This window comes from Ciconia boyciana, chromosome 5 (genome assembly GCF_034638445.1).
Source record: "Ciconia boyciana chromosome 5, ASM3463844v1, whole genome shotgun sequence".
NCBI classification, from domain to species: domain Eukaryota; kingdom Metazoa; phylum Chordata; class Aves; order Ciconiiformes; family Ciconiidae; genus Ciconia; species Ciconia boyciana.
Genome location: NC_132938.1, coordinates 10,365,246 through 10,382,246, shown reverse-complemented (window position 1 = coordinate 10,382,246; position 17,001 = coordinate 10,365,246). Strand labels below are relative to the sequence as shown.

At 36.3% G+C, this 17,001-nt stretch overlaps 1 protein-coding gene across 3 annotated transcripts in view; it reads right to left on the bottom strand.

Moving 5' to 3' along the window:
- CFAP99 (cilia and flagella associated protein 99) overlaps positions 1 to 17,001 on the bottom strand; it is a 63,189-nt gene that overhangs the window by 33,010 nt on the left and 13,178 nt on the right. For all 3 annotated transcript variants that reach the window (XM_072862231.1, XM_072862230.1, XM_072862232.1), the window contains exons 3-6: positions 14,231 to 14,375; positions 11,261 to 11,355; positions 4,710 to 4,822; positions 2,266 to 2,440 (exon numbers count right to left, since the gene is read on the bottom strand). In XM_072862231.1, the coding sequence (XP_072718332.1) occupies positions 2,266 to 2,440; positions 4,710 to 4,822; positions 11,261 to 11,355; positions 14,231 to 14,375 (528 nt within the window). The remainder of the gene's footprint in view (positions 1 to 2,265; positions 2,441 to 4,709; positions 4,823 to 11,260; positions 11,356 to 14,230; positions 14,376 to 17,001) is intronic.

Sequence of the window (17,001 nt, the reverse complement as noted above, 5' to 3'; positions counted from 1 at the left end):
GCAAACTTCAAGCTAAAGCACTTGTTTTTCTTTGTAGAATTGTATTTATGAATGTGTATATGCATATGTGCATGCTTGTGTGTGCATCCATGTGCTTGTGTGCAAAGGACAGTGAAGAGAAGAATTTATAATCTTTAGACCAAATATTTAGAGTGAAATGTTTCATTATTAAATTTCAAAAGTAAAGTCTTTTTCCTTGTCACTTAGTGTCCCTCATTTCTGACGAATGTTTATGATTATGAATGATTATCCTAACCTTCTAGGCCATGTTACTCCAACTAAACTTTCCAAGATCAGTAGAGAGTCCCATCTCAATATAGATCACTGAGCAAGACAACTACCCTGCCTTCTGCAATGACCCACATCTCCAGTCCTCTCCTGTGAAGGAAGCATGTGTTCAGTGTACAGGACAGCAGTACTATCCCAGCTCCTGAATTCAATGTATGTGATACATCTCATCTTACTTTGCATTTTATCTCTACGACAGAATATAATGCAACCTAGCAGAAAGAAATACCTAAAATAATAATCCTATTAATCAGAATCAACTGATCTCACCATAGGGATGCAATAACTTATCAGCAGGCATTGCTCAAAATCCAGACGCCTCCGTACGAATTCATACAGCCGTTTCAAAGTTGAGCAGTAACTACGCCTGCAGTTATTGTGACTACAATACTCCCTGCTAATATGCCACATGACAAGTTCTTTGACAGATGCATGAGAACCATGAGAAAAAAATGGATATCTCATAAAACTAACAACTTTGTGAGAAAATGGATGAGAACATTTCTGCAGCAGAGTATGGGATGTAATCTGGAAGAGCTTTATTTCTGTGCATTCCTCTCAATTACATACAACTCTCCACCATACAGCAGCTAAAACTATGGCCTGCTCTCACTTTAGTAACTCTTTCTTGCCATCTGGGCTGTCTTTTCAGCTTGTTCATTTCAGGATCTGAAATGGTGATACTGGCCACAATATGGCAAATTAAAGCGAAGCTTAATTTGCTGAGATAGGTACGGAAATGAGCACAACATGTATCACTACTACACTAATGGTTTTAGATTCACACAAGCTTTTAAATTTGCAGACTTGGCCAGAATGTAAACAAAAGTTACTATAATCCTAACAACACAAATGAACTTCAGTAAATGCATCCGCATTAAAGCAAATTTATTCTAAGAGGGGCTGCACAGCATAAAGGTACTAAAATGACAGCAATATGACTCATTCCTATACTGATTAAGTAGTTATTAAATGCAGTTTTTCAGAGCCTGGCATTAAGCTATTTCAATGCAAAATCCCATTAACTGTATAACACACTACCATTAAATTGCTCTGCCATCCTAAGATGTAAATGGTTTCTAAGAGCATGCAACACATGTATTATTTAAAACCTGAAGTGCTAATACAAGGTGGCAGATAATGCCCAAAACTATGACTTTGAAGATCACTTCCCACTGCATTTAAATATAGATTATTTTGGAGTCTTTATTAAGTTAGTCATAGCAGCTTGATCCCAAATCCTGTTTCTCTTACCCCAGTGAGCTAACTTAAAACCAGTCGTGTGTCTCTGATATGTACCAAGTGTAACTGAATCACAATCTTAGACAATGAGTAAAATAAAAGCTTAGCATTTCAAAGATAAATCTAGTCTCGTTTATAAGTGAGCAATACATTTAAACTGAAAAACCTTAATTTTAAAGATTCAACATTAATACAAATAGAAAGGAATAAAATTCCACCCTTAAGGAGGAGCTGCAAACCTAGAGTCCATCTCATCTCCAGTGAAATTCCTTTGCCATTTATTTTAATGAGAGTTCATCTACAAAAAATCTAAGTTTATAAAAAATTTTCATTTGAATGTTCTTTTCTTACCTGCTTCAGTGCATTAGCCAAAGCAAACATCTTACAAATCCGAGGACTACCAGAAACACTTGTATCAACGCTGTCATCGGTTTGTACCCATTGTATAGTTCTACCCCCAAAAGTCACAAAACAACTACAGGAACCAACCTTTCCCTTTCCTTTGTTTGGCTTACAATTTGCTTACACAACATTCACTGAAATTAAAAGAATTAATTTGGTTTTTTTTAGAAATCTGACCTTCAATAACACAGAATATTACAAAAATCCTTGTTGATCTGTCAAAGGTGGTAGATTTTCCACAATTATTTTTAAAGAGACTATTAACTCCCCTACCATGATTTTGTGCACAAGCATACATAAAAGTTAGTATCTCTCAAAGCATAAAAAACTCACAGGTGGCCTTTTTTCCAGTAGTGGTATTGGCAGAGTTAAAGGAACGGCATGTGGTTTGGGTAGAGTCAAATTAAATTCCTTTGGCTGAGTGACCGTCGAACTCTTGACAGTGGTAGTACGATTATTTAATGTATCTGTGAGCTGTTCAATCAGTTGCTGTACTTTTGGCTGCCATCTTCAAATAAAAACAGATTTTTCAATTTTATTTCATTTTTTTCTTTCATACAAACTTACATGCAGTATATGAGGTTGGCATTGGTGCAAATTCTGTAATGCTTTCAGCCATTCAATTTTAATAAAATTGACCTATGAATTTGTACTCATGATTTAGTTGGACTGGGTTACTTCACCTTTTGATAGATGCTAGTCCATTCAGACTACTAGTGGTGAAATAGCCACAGTTTTTACTGAATAAGCAACGGTGCTGCCAGTTCATTTCGCAGCAGGACCAGACTACGAATCAGAAAAGCAGCCGTCATACTTAGATGAAGAGACTATGAACAAACAGTGGTCTGAGTATTGCCACTTTTACCAACTGACAGAGCACATATAAATCAATCTCATATCACAGGCAGTTCTAATAAAAAACCAGAAAGATGTAAGGAGTTTGGTGAATTAGCACATGAACCCTCAGTGAACCCTGTGGGGCAGTCAAGATGATTTTCATTTCTCTGTGTTTGGATTTTGGCTTGTGTGAAGGTTCAGACTTCTTCCAAGGAATGACAGGAAGGTGCAGAATTCAAGGCAAGACACAAACAAGTTATCACAGGGCTGATTATGGTGACAGCTTCATGTCAGTTATTCCTCCTCTATATGTGTTCTACCCTTAAGTATTACACATGGAATGGAGCTTTCCCACAACTTAAAAAGCAGCTGACAATGAAAATTTACAGTAACTTGTTTATGTGACTGTTACCTTAGCTAATACTGTCATTATGGGATGAGGCTTGCAAGTAACTTCTGCAAGTAATGCAGCTCCATTAAAATAAATAGGACTCTTTACATTAACCTCATTGACATTAGAAAGAGGAATACAAAGACATATATAAAAGAATTTAAGCTACTGAACTGATTAAACTGATCAGTGCATCCTCAGTCCCTTGAAGGAAGTTTCAAACCCAGTAACCAAATATGGTCTTTAACATTCTTGTACAACTTACATTTACTACTTCTAGGCAAAACACATGTTTGTTACATTGAATGTAATTGACTGTGAAGGACAGCTCCAATAAGCTTAGTGTTAATGAAACAAGCAATAGATTAAGTATCTGCCTGCATGCATATATACATATAAAAAGTGTGTGGATATAGAATCATAGAATCATAGAATATCTCAAGTTGGAAGGGACCCAGATCATTGAGTCCAACTCCCTGCTCCTCACAGGACCAGCTAAAATTAATACGTGTGTATATCTCTATCTATACATCTCTATCTGTATCTTTATACTATTGTAAGCATACATTATAATTAGAATTACTACACTGGAATACATTGAGTCAAATTCTGACTTTGAATATATCCTTGCAGTTCCTGTAGAACTCAGTGGAATTCGGAGTATTGCAAGCCAAATATATACTATACATTTGCTAATTTGGCATAATCTACATAGTGTGAAAGGATTAATTCTACTGACTTTGATATGACAGTTAGAACTAGATGCAAACTCTTTTTCAGCTGACATTGTTTGCAACATATTTTTGTCCAACAGTGTTTGCCATCATCTGGGTTAATCTATCCTGCAGTGAGGAGGATGTGTGATTGCAGCCACATTGGTGTACCAATGTTAGCTCTAATTTGTCCTGGGTAAAAACAAGAGTGAAAAAGTGACACTATAGGCTGCAGAGCTACTGTTTCTCCACATGGAAATGTTCCAGTTTGGCAAGGGTACTCATGCTACTGCATCACCACCTAACCAATGTTTGAACACACCTGGCACCTCAGAGCATTTAAACTGTTAAATGATGCTGCAATTGTGTAAATAAATAATAATTTTAAAAGACTTGTTTACATGCTTATCCGATTTGCTCAGAAGGGATTTTATGACCATTTGCATAAACAAGTCTGTTCATAAAGCCAAACTCTGGGAAGTCAAACATCTTTTTTCAAATGCTTAATGCCATACAGATGTGAAGTGACTTATGAGGCACGAGTCTAAGTCTGTAAGATAATTTGAACCTCCTTTTTTTTTTTTTTCAGAGTATGATGTTTGATCTATTTGGGGGCACTGAGAAACAAATGTACAACAGAGCTGTGAAAGGACTTTTCTATGAGATAACCTTGCCTCTGGGTAAGTAAAAGGGATTACTATGGTGTCACGAAGACAAGAAGTGTTCCAAGTGACCTCACTAGGAGAAACATTTTAACAGCAAATTGAACTTTCAGGGGAAGCTTTCCCCAACATTTAAACTTTGAGGTGGTGACAGGCTACTTAAGTACTGCTTACCTTAGCAGTGGATCAATCCAGTTCTCTTTTACATACAGTGAATCGTAGAACTGACTCCATTCATCTTTTATCCATGTGTTCAAATACAAGGCATTGAAGAAGAATCTAAGAAACTAATAATAAGTGATTTGTTTTAAATATGAATACTGAAGGTATGGTGTATATAAGACTACAAAAAGATAGTTGCTCTTACTACAAACACTGCTGAAGAAGTTGCTTGTATTTTACCCTGTAACTGTAATCAGAGGTGCTTGATATTTGTAGGTTCTTCTTAATTCTGTTATGACAGCTCCATGTCTTTCAGCCCTATTTTGTGAAACACTAATAGATACCAAAGTATTTTTAGTGCCCTAAAAAAATCTAGAGGCTAAAACACGGGGATGTGTTGATGCATCTTTAATTTGCTTCAAACATTGTGAAACAAAAGTTTTTGTTCAAAATTAATTACTACTGCAAGACACTGATTTTAGTATAATTATACAATAGAGTTTCAGAATCTAATATACCCACAATCAACTCCTGATTATCTATAGCTAGATGATCCATGGTGCCCAGAAACATCTCAGGCCTGGCACTGCACGCGAATTACTTCAGTTGCTTTCAGCTCCCTGGGAACTGGGCAGGGAGAACTGCTGAGAACTATAGTAACTGCTATACAATATGGTTTCTTCTTTTATTGAAATATAATTAATTGGCATATTCCCATTAAACTAGAAGATTGAAATTTGGCACACTTACACATTGTAGGGCTCCACATGCTGGAGAAATAGCAACTAATATTTGAACTTTTGTTTCCCACTGGAGTTCACCAGAAGGTCAAGAGACTTTCTTTAAAACTTGAACTGCTCAAATGGCCTTTTGAAATAGACTCTTGAAAAATGGCACTAAGATTCAGCCTGTATCGTTTACAGCAATATAAATTCCAAACTTGAACCTGAACTTTTTCATTAAAATTCTTGGAAATGAAAGTACAAGCAAGTATCACGCTGAAATAAGCCAAATAATAGAAAAAAGCACACTAAATAATATAGACATTATGAGACATACGGGAAAGCAGTGTGCAGTCACTTGAGAAGCTTCAAATGGAGACTGCAGAGCTTATTAGTTCAGACTTGGCATCAGCCTCGTCTTGGGTTGGTTTCCACAGTCATATAGGTCTTTGTATTGAGTTTTTAGTTCTGTAGGACTTCTTAATTCATGTGTGGTGCCAGGCCCAAGGTGGCTCAGAGCTTTGTGAATAATTCAGCTATAAACAATTCAGATTTGACTCAAGGTGTTTGCTGCAGATGTTCAACAGGTGTAGAAAGCCTGCTACTTGAAATCTATAGTCTTGATGTGACCATTTCCAAGGAATTAACCTATAAATTTAGTCTTATTTTCATCTATTGTGATTTTGGTAGAGTCAAAAGACTGATCAACAACTGAAGGACTAAATGGATATTACCCCCTTGGATCCCCATTCTTGTCTAGAAACTACTGCTCTTCCACAAAACTGCAGATGCTGGCATATCAACACATGATCCAAAAGAAGATATTTCATCCCTGAAAGCATGACTATAAGCTAAGTTTTGAATTGTGAAGAAGTCGGTTTTTTGGTGCTTCCAGATTCAGTGGAGTTTGCTAAGGATAAGCTAAGGGACGCATTTAATCCCATTGGTCTAGAAACTCATTCATTCTCCTTATGGAGAATCTTTCTCTGTAGTGCATGCATGTTGGATTACATTTTTCACCTAACATAGTAATTTGTACTTATGCAATGTATAAATAAAATGCCAGAAGTCTAGACAGAGTTCATACTCTCCAACAGAACTGATGCACTGTATATACACTACTTCTGCCAGTTATTGTAAAAAAATTTTATGCCCACGTATCCCAGTTGTATATATGATTACAGACCCAGAGAACATGTTCCCCACCAAAGCACTCTTCTTACATTACGGAAGGCCCTGACTATACACAAAGTTTACAAAAAATGTGTTTTTAAACCCATGTATATACAGGGGTGGACTAAACATGAGCTGATACACTTAAAATGAGGGAGATCCTGAGGGGTGAAGCTAGTTTCAAATTTCTAGGTATTCAGAGAACTCACAGAAGAAGTTGATGTAGAAATACTGCAGGTGGTGATTTGTAAATCCTCCAGTTTTCTTTCACTAGCTTTCATTAAGCTGAACTCCTCCCTCTCTGTGTCCTCAGTATTCCTCTTCTATAACCTAGTCCATACTCAGAGGCTTCAATCAGTTGCCTACTACATTGCAACATGAAACTAAGCCTCTGAATGGTTGTTTGAGCTCTCCCCGACTGATCTTCTCCATCTAGGTCTTCTAAATATTTGCTGTAACTATCTTTTACAAAGTACTTGCAAGTACTCTTCAAGGCAGATGAAACTATAATAAAGGCACACAGTGATTTCTAGCTGTTATATTTAACAGCTAGCTATTACCCCTTGAGGCCTCCTACTGCAACACCAGTTATGTACTGGTTATTAACAGTTCACACTTTATTAAGACAAATGGGTAATTATGTCATTGATAAATGCTATGATGTCCTCCTATGAGGTACAGAGAATGGTTAACTGTGTAATCAGATATCAATACTGTGATGGATATTTTAGTACTGTTTAGCACAATCCCCAGAGAAATGCGATGATAAGGATATGCCCCAATACACATCGTGCTAGAGAAGGCTTTGAATGCTGCCCTGGAACTGTTATCCAAGCAATGCAGGGAGTGCAAACGGCAATGCAGGAATACCAGACATCATTTCTGGCCAGAGTCTGCCTGGGCCAAGGTCCACAATCTTGGTTTTGATAATCCATATCACAGATGGTGAATGTGGGCAGAATAAGACCCAGGAAGCCATAGCACATTTCAATTCTTAACAATAGAAGCTTTTGCATTTTGTGAAATGAATTGCTAGGAAAAATCCCTTTTATTTCTGTTTTGTCTTTGGCCACATGTGACACAGGTGGCAACCCCAGTATCAGCAGTCTTTGCTTTTACAGCAGCAAAATGCGGCTTAAAGTTCTCACAGATTTCTGTTTGGATGTTACCAGTATCTGTCTCTTTAGAGAAGTTACTGGACAGTCATTTTGGTAACAGCATTATTCTGCTTACTCTTCTGTCTTGAATGTTCCAAGAGTTTCACTACTCACAGAGCATGATAACTGAGATTAATTTCCCTTCTAGAAGTGGTGTAATTACACCAAATATGAATTATACACATTTTTACTATTTTAATGTACTCAGGCTGTAGTAGGACAAGTGTGTATAATTAAAGACTGCTTTGTAATGCATTTTTACAGGTGGGCTGAATTAATACCTTGCTTTTGAGAATTTGAACATGCCCTGCTAATATTCTTAACATATTTTTACACAGTGGGATTGTATAGATTTCTAAAAAGCAAATAAAAAATGGGAAGTTTCCTCATCTGTTATTATCTTTACATGCATGTAGTCATTTGCAGAGCTGAAATCCTTATATTAACAACATAAGCTTTTGACTCTCGAGTTAAGGAATTAACTGCAAGGAACAGCAAGTTCTGTTTCTCTGTACAGATCAGCCACTACCTGAGAATGCTATTATTTTGGCTGTGCTATTTGCTGTAGTAGCAAAGGCAATCAAGCAGGTTCCTGTCCACTCCTCTCTTCACCTGCTTGTTCTTTCCCTCTTATTGTAGTTTAGTTCTTCAGCTATGCCAGCACAACCACCTGTAGGATTGTACCTTTCAGCTGCAACAGAGAAATGAAGAGGAAGGCAAGAAGCTCTTAAGAAAGCTTTCCTGTGAAGAAATTGTAATGGGCAACTCTATTTTGAGGATCCTGAGGTAAAGGTGTAGAGAAAAGTGTCCTAGCACGGTCTCAGGTCCTGCCATTGTCTGACCCAACCTGGACTTTTTTTGCCCCCATGTCCACCATGGGGCTGATCTTGTCCTACTTCTTCCTGATCTTGTCCTACTATTCCTACCTCATCATAATAGCAATTACAATACCCAGTTCTTATATAGTGATTTTCCTTTGTAGATCTCAGAAGTTCTTTATAAAGGACTTCACTGCTGTTAGAAGCAATCAGAACAGAAACAGGTTCTTGAATGCTAGAAAGAAAACACTAGTTATTTTGCATTTTTACAACGCAATTATGAAATTATAAAGCTGTTAACTTCGACTTTTTATTTCAACAGTGTATTTTCTCCAACATACAAACCCTTAAATTTTAAAACAAATATAAAAGAATAGCATGTATGAATAATAGAACAGAAAAATAGGCTTGAGCTAGCAATGCATAGCTAAGTTCTTAGAAGAACAATCACATTAAAGTTACAAAATTCAGCTTTATCCTATGATTCTGTAATTATACAACCATAAAGAATTTTTGCATGTATTGTTAACATTACAGAATGAGATCTTATGATTTTCTGTTCAAGCAGATGAACACGTGTTAGTGAGATAGCATTATTATTCTGCCTGGATATTCTGCCTAAATGAAAATATTTGAACATGTATCAATCAAAGGGAAACACTGTGACTTTGATTTGAATGGATTCCATCATGCAGTCCTTTAAGAGAAAGGTCTACTCACGCAAGTTGATCTCATTCAACTGAACAGTTTATTTAATTTCATGAAGACTATTTGAGTAAGGTTTACCTGCATGATTAAGAAAATTCCATTCAGTCTGTGATGTGCAGAAAAATTTATTTTTTAATTAAAGTAAATCTATTTTAAGTGAATATATGTGAATAATTTTTCTGCATCTCAACTGAACTCAGAGACAATAGTCATCAGGCAAAATCTACAGGTCAGCATCCTGAAGGAGAATTCCAAATTTCTGATAACTTCTGTTGCTAAGGCTGCAGATCTCCCTTCTGCTGTTTTTGTCTCTGTTGCTGGGGGGACCAAATGCTGCTTCTAAATCCTCTGCTGCAGGTGCATTAATATAATGTAGCATCACTTTGCAAACAAAGAACCTCTTCTAATGCAAGAGAAGAAAACCTAGGTGCCATGGTGATGAGGATCTGATAAGATACTTAAGCAAACAAAGTTACATCTACAGGAAAAAAGTAGCAGGTGCAGACCATTGCATAATCCAGCACCTCCCTATCTGAAAAGAGTTATTCCAGACAAAGAAGGAGAAATTAGCTGAAATAGAACATCAGGGCACTGAAATTTAAGCCATATAAAGCTAGGTGAATGGAATCAACAAGAGATAACTGGCATGAAGTGGGAAAACCGTGTTGCTAGCTGAATGAGCTCAAGATGCATCCAATCCAGTGGCTCGTGTCTAAGATGTTTACCAAAGAAGGGGCTGGGAGAGCATTTTAGACAGAGTGATTTGTCTGTCTACCAGATTATGATAATTCTTCCTGCCACTTCTCTGTTCTTTCTAACGGTTAATGAAATATACCATTTTTGTCTCTGAATGGAATTAATAAAAATCATTCTATAGTAAGCCCACCAAAACAAAGTGAATAGAGTGTTTCTAAAAATGTTATGCAGACAACCTAACCTACTCTCTCCCTACATATTACAAAGCTACTGTACTCATTAAAGAGACACTGGCATCCACATGAACATCCAAAGTAATCAGTATAAGGATAAACCTTAGCCTTTTGAGTATTAATTACAAAAATTTGCCTGTCTCTTGAATTCCACATTTGTTATTCAAACGCTGTGTTTGGACTATGCTTTGAAACATCCGGATGATCAAAGTTTACATATGCTGTGTCACCAGTAATTTAATTTTTAGCCTATTTACCTAAGAAAACAGGACTTATGAGAAAGTATTGCCACTCAGTTTATCTCTCTCCCCCTCTTTACAATGTAGCTTTTAAGATAATCAGCACTTTCAACCATTTGAAAGAGAAGCAGAAGATATTCATATTTCTACAAACTTCATTAAAATTAGCAAACAAGTAGTGGAGCGAAACCCAAATTTGTGACTCCAGAGAGGAAAAGGCAGGCAGAACTTTGTTGTCGTGACTTCTGTTTGGCAGCAATGGTTTGGTCAATTGCACGTATGTTGTAACGGGGTAATTGGTACATGCATAGCTCCAGATGAGCAATTGTTTTTTGGGAAGGAGAAAAATGATGGATGGACAATAGGCTTGATAATCAAAGTGGTAGTGCGTTGTTCAGGTGAAAAAGAACACTAATCCGCAGGAACTGCAAATTTCAATAGATTCATTGCATATGGAAAAAACTTCTGCTTAAAATCAAAGAAAGAATGTTAGCAGAGCCTAAAGTGAATATGCAAGTTAGAGGGACAACTGTAAATCACATGAATTGTAAATCATGCAATTATTCTATCTTCTCAGATTATATAAAATACATTTTAACTTGATCTTTGACTGAATATGAGATAGTCGCTGCATAAGTATAGGAATTGAAGATTTTTGTGATTAAAAAATACTAATTTAATTTCTGAATTTAAACAGAAAATAACACTAATTTCTCAATTTAAATTATCCTGAAAGTTGAGAAAAGTAATCTGATTAATCAAACACAATGAAGAGATCATCAATTATTTTTTTTTAAATGTGTTGTACTTCCATTACCTTTTGCATTTTTGCAGTGTCCAGAGATTTCACAATTCTGCTGAAATGCTGAAGTCCGAGCTCTTCTAGTTGAAAAGTAGCCAGATAACAAATAACTATCAAAAGATACATACATTTAAAATGCAGCAGAAAATTCTAATAAACCTATATCCTATACTCAGCGTACTCTGGGATTTGGACTGTTAATTTAATTTTAAATAGTCTTCAATATTGTTTCTCTAATTGGGCAATAAAATGCTTGACAATGACAACTTGTAATATGAAGTTATAATGTTAACCCTATGTTCATTATTAGCATTGTGACTCTGTGCTATAGTTCATATAAATTAGTTATCTCTTTCATGAGTCAGATCCAAGCTAGTGCAAATCTACACAATTTTATGGAAATTCTAACAGTGGAGGATCTGGCCACTTACACAAAAAATGTAAAAGAATTGTAGCTATCTGAAGTCATTCACAAAGGTCCTTTTGGTGCCTGCAAGTATCTGTTTGCAAAACTGGGAGATCTACCATAGCAGCATTTGGAACCCTGTAAGGACGAAGTTAAGATCTTGCCATGATTTCACAGTCATTTCGTTATGCCAACATCACCACTAAAATAAGCAGCTCTGTCAGCCCCTAACTGCTTGTTCCCATCCCCTCCTTTTACTTCCTGGTGTTTCTTCTCTTGGGCACCCACACAGCCAAGTTAAAACAGATTGTGAATTTTAACCGGAAGCACTTTCTTGATCAGTTCACTGGATGGCTGCTAAACGCAAGTTCTAACTCAAGAGAAGATATGACATAGGGGTGAGAATGAGTGGCCAGTGATGAGAAAGAGTGGCCCGTTTCTTTGGGTAGTAGTGCCAGTTTATAAAACAAATATCTGCATATTCCATCTGTGAAATTCTGTGTTAGTCTGGCAACAAGGCAGGGAGAATAGGAGTCAGATGGCTCCTGAGAGACATGACTGAAAAGTTTCTGACAGTATTACATTGTTGGAAACAGCTCTCTTAGTGTAACCAAAGTTTTCAGTGTAAGCAAAGTTATTCTGAGAAAATGTAATGTGAACAGGAGACGTAAAAAGTTTTGATAGTGAATTTTTCAACGTAATCTGTTTTTAATGTTTTCAGAGAGGACAGCTCTTATTCTTCTGTTCCAAAAATCATAGTTTAATTATACATAACAAAAATTTTAACCATAAAACATATTTCTAGTATTTATTTTTCCTTTTTTTTTTTTGCAAGTGACCATTTTGCAGAAAGTGGTGTAATCTTTGTTCTTATTCTGAATTAGAATAAAAACAAGTTTTTAAATTGTGAAATTCTCTGGGAAATCCAAATCTAATTCTTGCATCCCCTCTAGCAAGTATGCAGTTCGACACAGGAAGAGGCACAGTCAATGCTGTAAGATTTTTGCAGATGGGTAAAGTTAATGAGTCCTGTATCAGCTTTCATTTGACCATACTCACTTTGATCAATCAGGCTTCACTTGCACTGCAGTATTTCAGCTGCCACCAAACAGTAATGATAAAATCAGTAAATTCTGACCAACATGCTGCAGCCAACTCAGTGTATCGTTAGGCTTCAATCTTGTGCTTTAGCATAGCAACATATTTAAGCAGTCTTAGTAGAATATACATTTATCTCCTACAAGCTTTATTAAATCTGCTCACACATAGCAACAGCCTTTATAAGCAGCTTTGATCATTTAAGTGTCAATGCAGCTTGGCAAAGGGAATCACAAGCAGCTTAAAAAAAACGTAAGCCAATGACCTTAGACTCTCAACTTGTTTATAAAGGAAAATTTTCTGGGGCCTACCCTCTGCCTATGATTAATGGAGGCTTTTGAGTGGACCAGTCCTGACAATCCAATTATAGCAACACTCAGCTTAAAGGTATAATTTATGTGCCCCAGACACTGAAAAACATGGCTTTGGAGAAATGGAGACAACGAAGCGTTACCATTTAGAATAAACTCAATATACTATTAATTTCATCCTTGACAATTCAGGTTCCTTTTCCTTTGTTATTTGATTTAGATTGCTATACCTTTCCAGGTTGTGACAGAAGCAACCAGAATTGCCATAAAAATTTAATAGTTTTTAAAACACAAAATGTAGATATACTTATATTAGATATGTTTTTTGTATTTTTCAACGACTTTGAATTAAATTGACTGGACTTTTCAAAGTAGCCACAAAGCTTCAGAACATATCTGACATAGAGAACCAATGCCAGTGCGATTTGTGATTCCAACTTATTTAGGGACTTAATAAATCAACCTCGGTATATATGTATTAAATGCATAGCATTAAAATTTTTTTTAAATTACTTTTTCATGTACTTCTCAATGCCTGAAATAACTTTGGGAGTAGTAACTACTTTGATTAACCAGCTCACACTATCAGATATAGTTGTATTGTAACGGATTCTAACCAAGTAACTAATAAAACAAAAATAATTGACCTCACTCTTGGAGACAGACAGAAGTCTATTTATGTCATTGTGATGGTCAGTAACGAAGAAACCCACGTATGGGTAGAGACAATCGTATCTTCATACTGTGAGACATGCTGTGTTCCTCAGCAGACAGAGCTTCATTATACAATTTCATATCTGAATGGCAGAGGTACTAGGTTGCATAGAAGAGAATAAAGGGAAATCACTGAAGAACATTTTTTAAAGTGATGGTTAAACTTCCAAGATATCGATGCTATTTTCCATCTGCATTTTACCTAATCTGCAGACATATTCTGCAGAATTTTCTTAAGGTAAAATTCCAGTTAGCACCTGTGAGAGTCCAGACTAAGTAACAGTTTCAGGATTTAGGCTTTACATCATAAGGCCATTGGAAAAGCTCCTGTATTTCATATTGCACTGGGCACAATGACAATACTTCAAATGTAACATAATATGAAGACTTACATTAGTAAAATAATATTTTTTAAGTTTTGTGGTAAACATATTTGGGGTTTTAAAGAAAACTTACCTATATAGAGATTACGCTCAGAAATCAGGCAGTACCTCCCATCCTGAACAAAAAAGGCATTGACTACTACATCCAGTAAGGATTTATATTCTATGCATCCAGCTAGTGTATCCAACACAAATTTTTCTTCTGTCACATTAAGAGTCTATAGAGGTGCAAAATTAATAATGATTAATGTATTCTGGAAAGAAAATGTTAGTTGTGTACAAAAAGAAGTACAATCATTTTGAAGTAATTGGAAAACATGAATAATGAACAGCAGTGCCTTTGGTAGGGCTGCCGCACTTCTAACACTATCAAATATGGGCAGTCCTAACAAATTAATGGCCCTTGTTGAGTAAAATGTAACCTTCCCCAATGTTAAACTTTCAGTTTATCTGCTGACATACGCATTTAGTTAAAAGGCCTTGATGTGTGAATGTCAACAGTTAATGCAAAGAAAATTTGAAGTCTCTGAGCTATGAGCAATTATTAACTTAGTCAACAGTATGAGAAAGTTTCAGTAAGAGTTTGCTTTTCCAGTAGGAAACCTGTTCTTTGTAGGTGAAGTCTGTGCTACTTGGAGAGACTAAATCGAGGGCAGAAGCTGGACAGGGACTATGGAAAAGAATCCTAACTGCTACTGTAACCTAATATTGGAGAATATGACTATTTTAAACTAAACCTGTGAGTGCCAGGATTCTTGTTAATGCAGACTGTGTGTTTCTTATCCAGCTGTGCTCTCAGTCACTCGCTATGTTCACGCAATACCACAAGTGAACAGAAAAAGGAGGGTCAGATGCCCACTGCACGCCATTTGGATCCTACCTCATAATCCTTTAAAAAGTTTGAGTGCTCCTGAACTTTACAGAGAGTTTCACTCATAATAAATTACCTATGGAATATCTGTTATTACATGAGAGAAACTTCTATTGCAAGTAATCTTTAAAACATTGCAATAAAATCTGAGGCCCAGAACAGTTTGTTATTACATGAACTGGAAAAGGACAGCCACACTATGACAAAATGACAAACAATAATGATTCTTTGACTTAAGGAGGTTAGCCAAGAAGCCAAGAAAAAAGCTAAGTGCATCTTCTGAAAACATGTAGTCCACATCTGATACATGATCTCTCCCACAGCTCTGAGATGTGGGAACAATTGAACTGCAATAGTATATCAGATCAGAGGTTCACCTTGCCTAGCAGGCTATCTGCTAGCATCTTGATCACTTTGTTTCCCTTATGTGATTCATTTCTAGTTTAAAAGTATTATTAGAGGCTGCTGGAAGGAACTATGTGAGTCTTCTGATGTATGACACTATACAGGGCTTTGAGACTGAGCAAATGCAAGGCAAAACTTTAAAATTACAGTTCTAATTTTTAAATGTAAAAAATAATGCAGAAGCATTCCAAGTGTATTTTCTCAGGTTGTCATTCAGAGTAAGCATAATTCTTTTTTACTTATTCCTGCTGAAAAGCCAGGTTTCATTTCTTCCAATTTGTGTATCATCACTAGAAAAAAATAGTGCCTCCATATAATTGTCTCCATATACATATATATTTATATATGCATATACACACACACATGTATACAGGCAAAATTACACCTACATACATCCTTGCAATTTTCTTACTGCCATTGGCATTACACTAATACATCTGACTACCTCTCTAGCAGAATTGTAATGGACAATATTAATGATGATGCACATGCAGAAACAGAATCAAGCTCAGTTTGTGGTTTTTAGGTCCTTAAGGCTAATAATAGTTAAAATTATAGAAAAGCTTTATTTCTATAACTGAAGTAATCAGATATTACTCTGAATATATTCTGTGACCCAGATATGTTGGGTTAGAAGAAACAGAGTGTAACCAAACTAATCATTACATGGAGACATGGAAGCTTCACAAATGATTAAAATAAATCTTATTCTGGGTTTCATCACCTGCTTAATTTGACTTTGTGCACCTCCGCGACAGGCAGCACTAGAGACTGAGTGCGAATAAGTAGCATATCACTTACATTCTTAATCAGGGCTCTAGAGGAAGAAGAACCAACACGTTGTGGTTGAGATGGGAGAAAGATAAAGGGGAATGCATTTGGGAAAATGGAGCCAACTAGAGTGAGGTGGCAAAGAAGGAGCACAGAGAAAGGAGTGAAAAGGAAGGCAAGGGAAAACAGAAGATACAAAATGGCTTAGATGGAGGATGGACACAAATGGAAGAGCAGAGGAAGGAGACTGAACACATCTGAAAATATGCAAAAAAAAAATTTCTGGGAAGCATGGACTCCATCTTGCTAAGCACTGAGAATTCTTGTGAGGCACACAGTCCATTCCAAATATACCTTTTTGGATTAAGATTTATGGAAGATCTTTCACAAAACTGACAAATAAAATCCAGAAATTTAACCCCCCACCAAGTGTTCAAATATATATCCCATATTTGATATGAGAGATCTGAGAATTCACCACAAAAAGCAAAAGCAAACCTAAATACCTGAACGGCAAAGTGAGAGAGGATGACATAGTTCCAGTGAAAGTAGGATTGTGACATTTTGAATCTAAAACAATTGGTCCCCTTGAACGAATGCTGTTGTTCATGAACAGATCAATCTGCAGACAACAGTAGCTCTGATGATAAACAGAAAGTCCATAGCAAAACTGGTCCAGCCCAGGGGAAACAAGCCCAACAAAAACTCTCACAACTATCTCCACTAGAAAGCTAGAATACAAATTGTGTCCCAGATCTTCATTTGATTAGAATCTTTGCATTCACCTTCTGAGTACT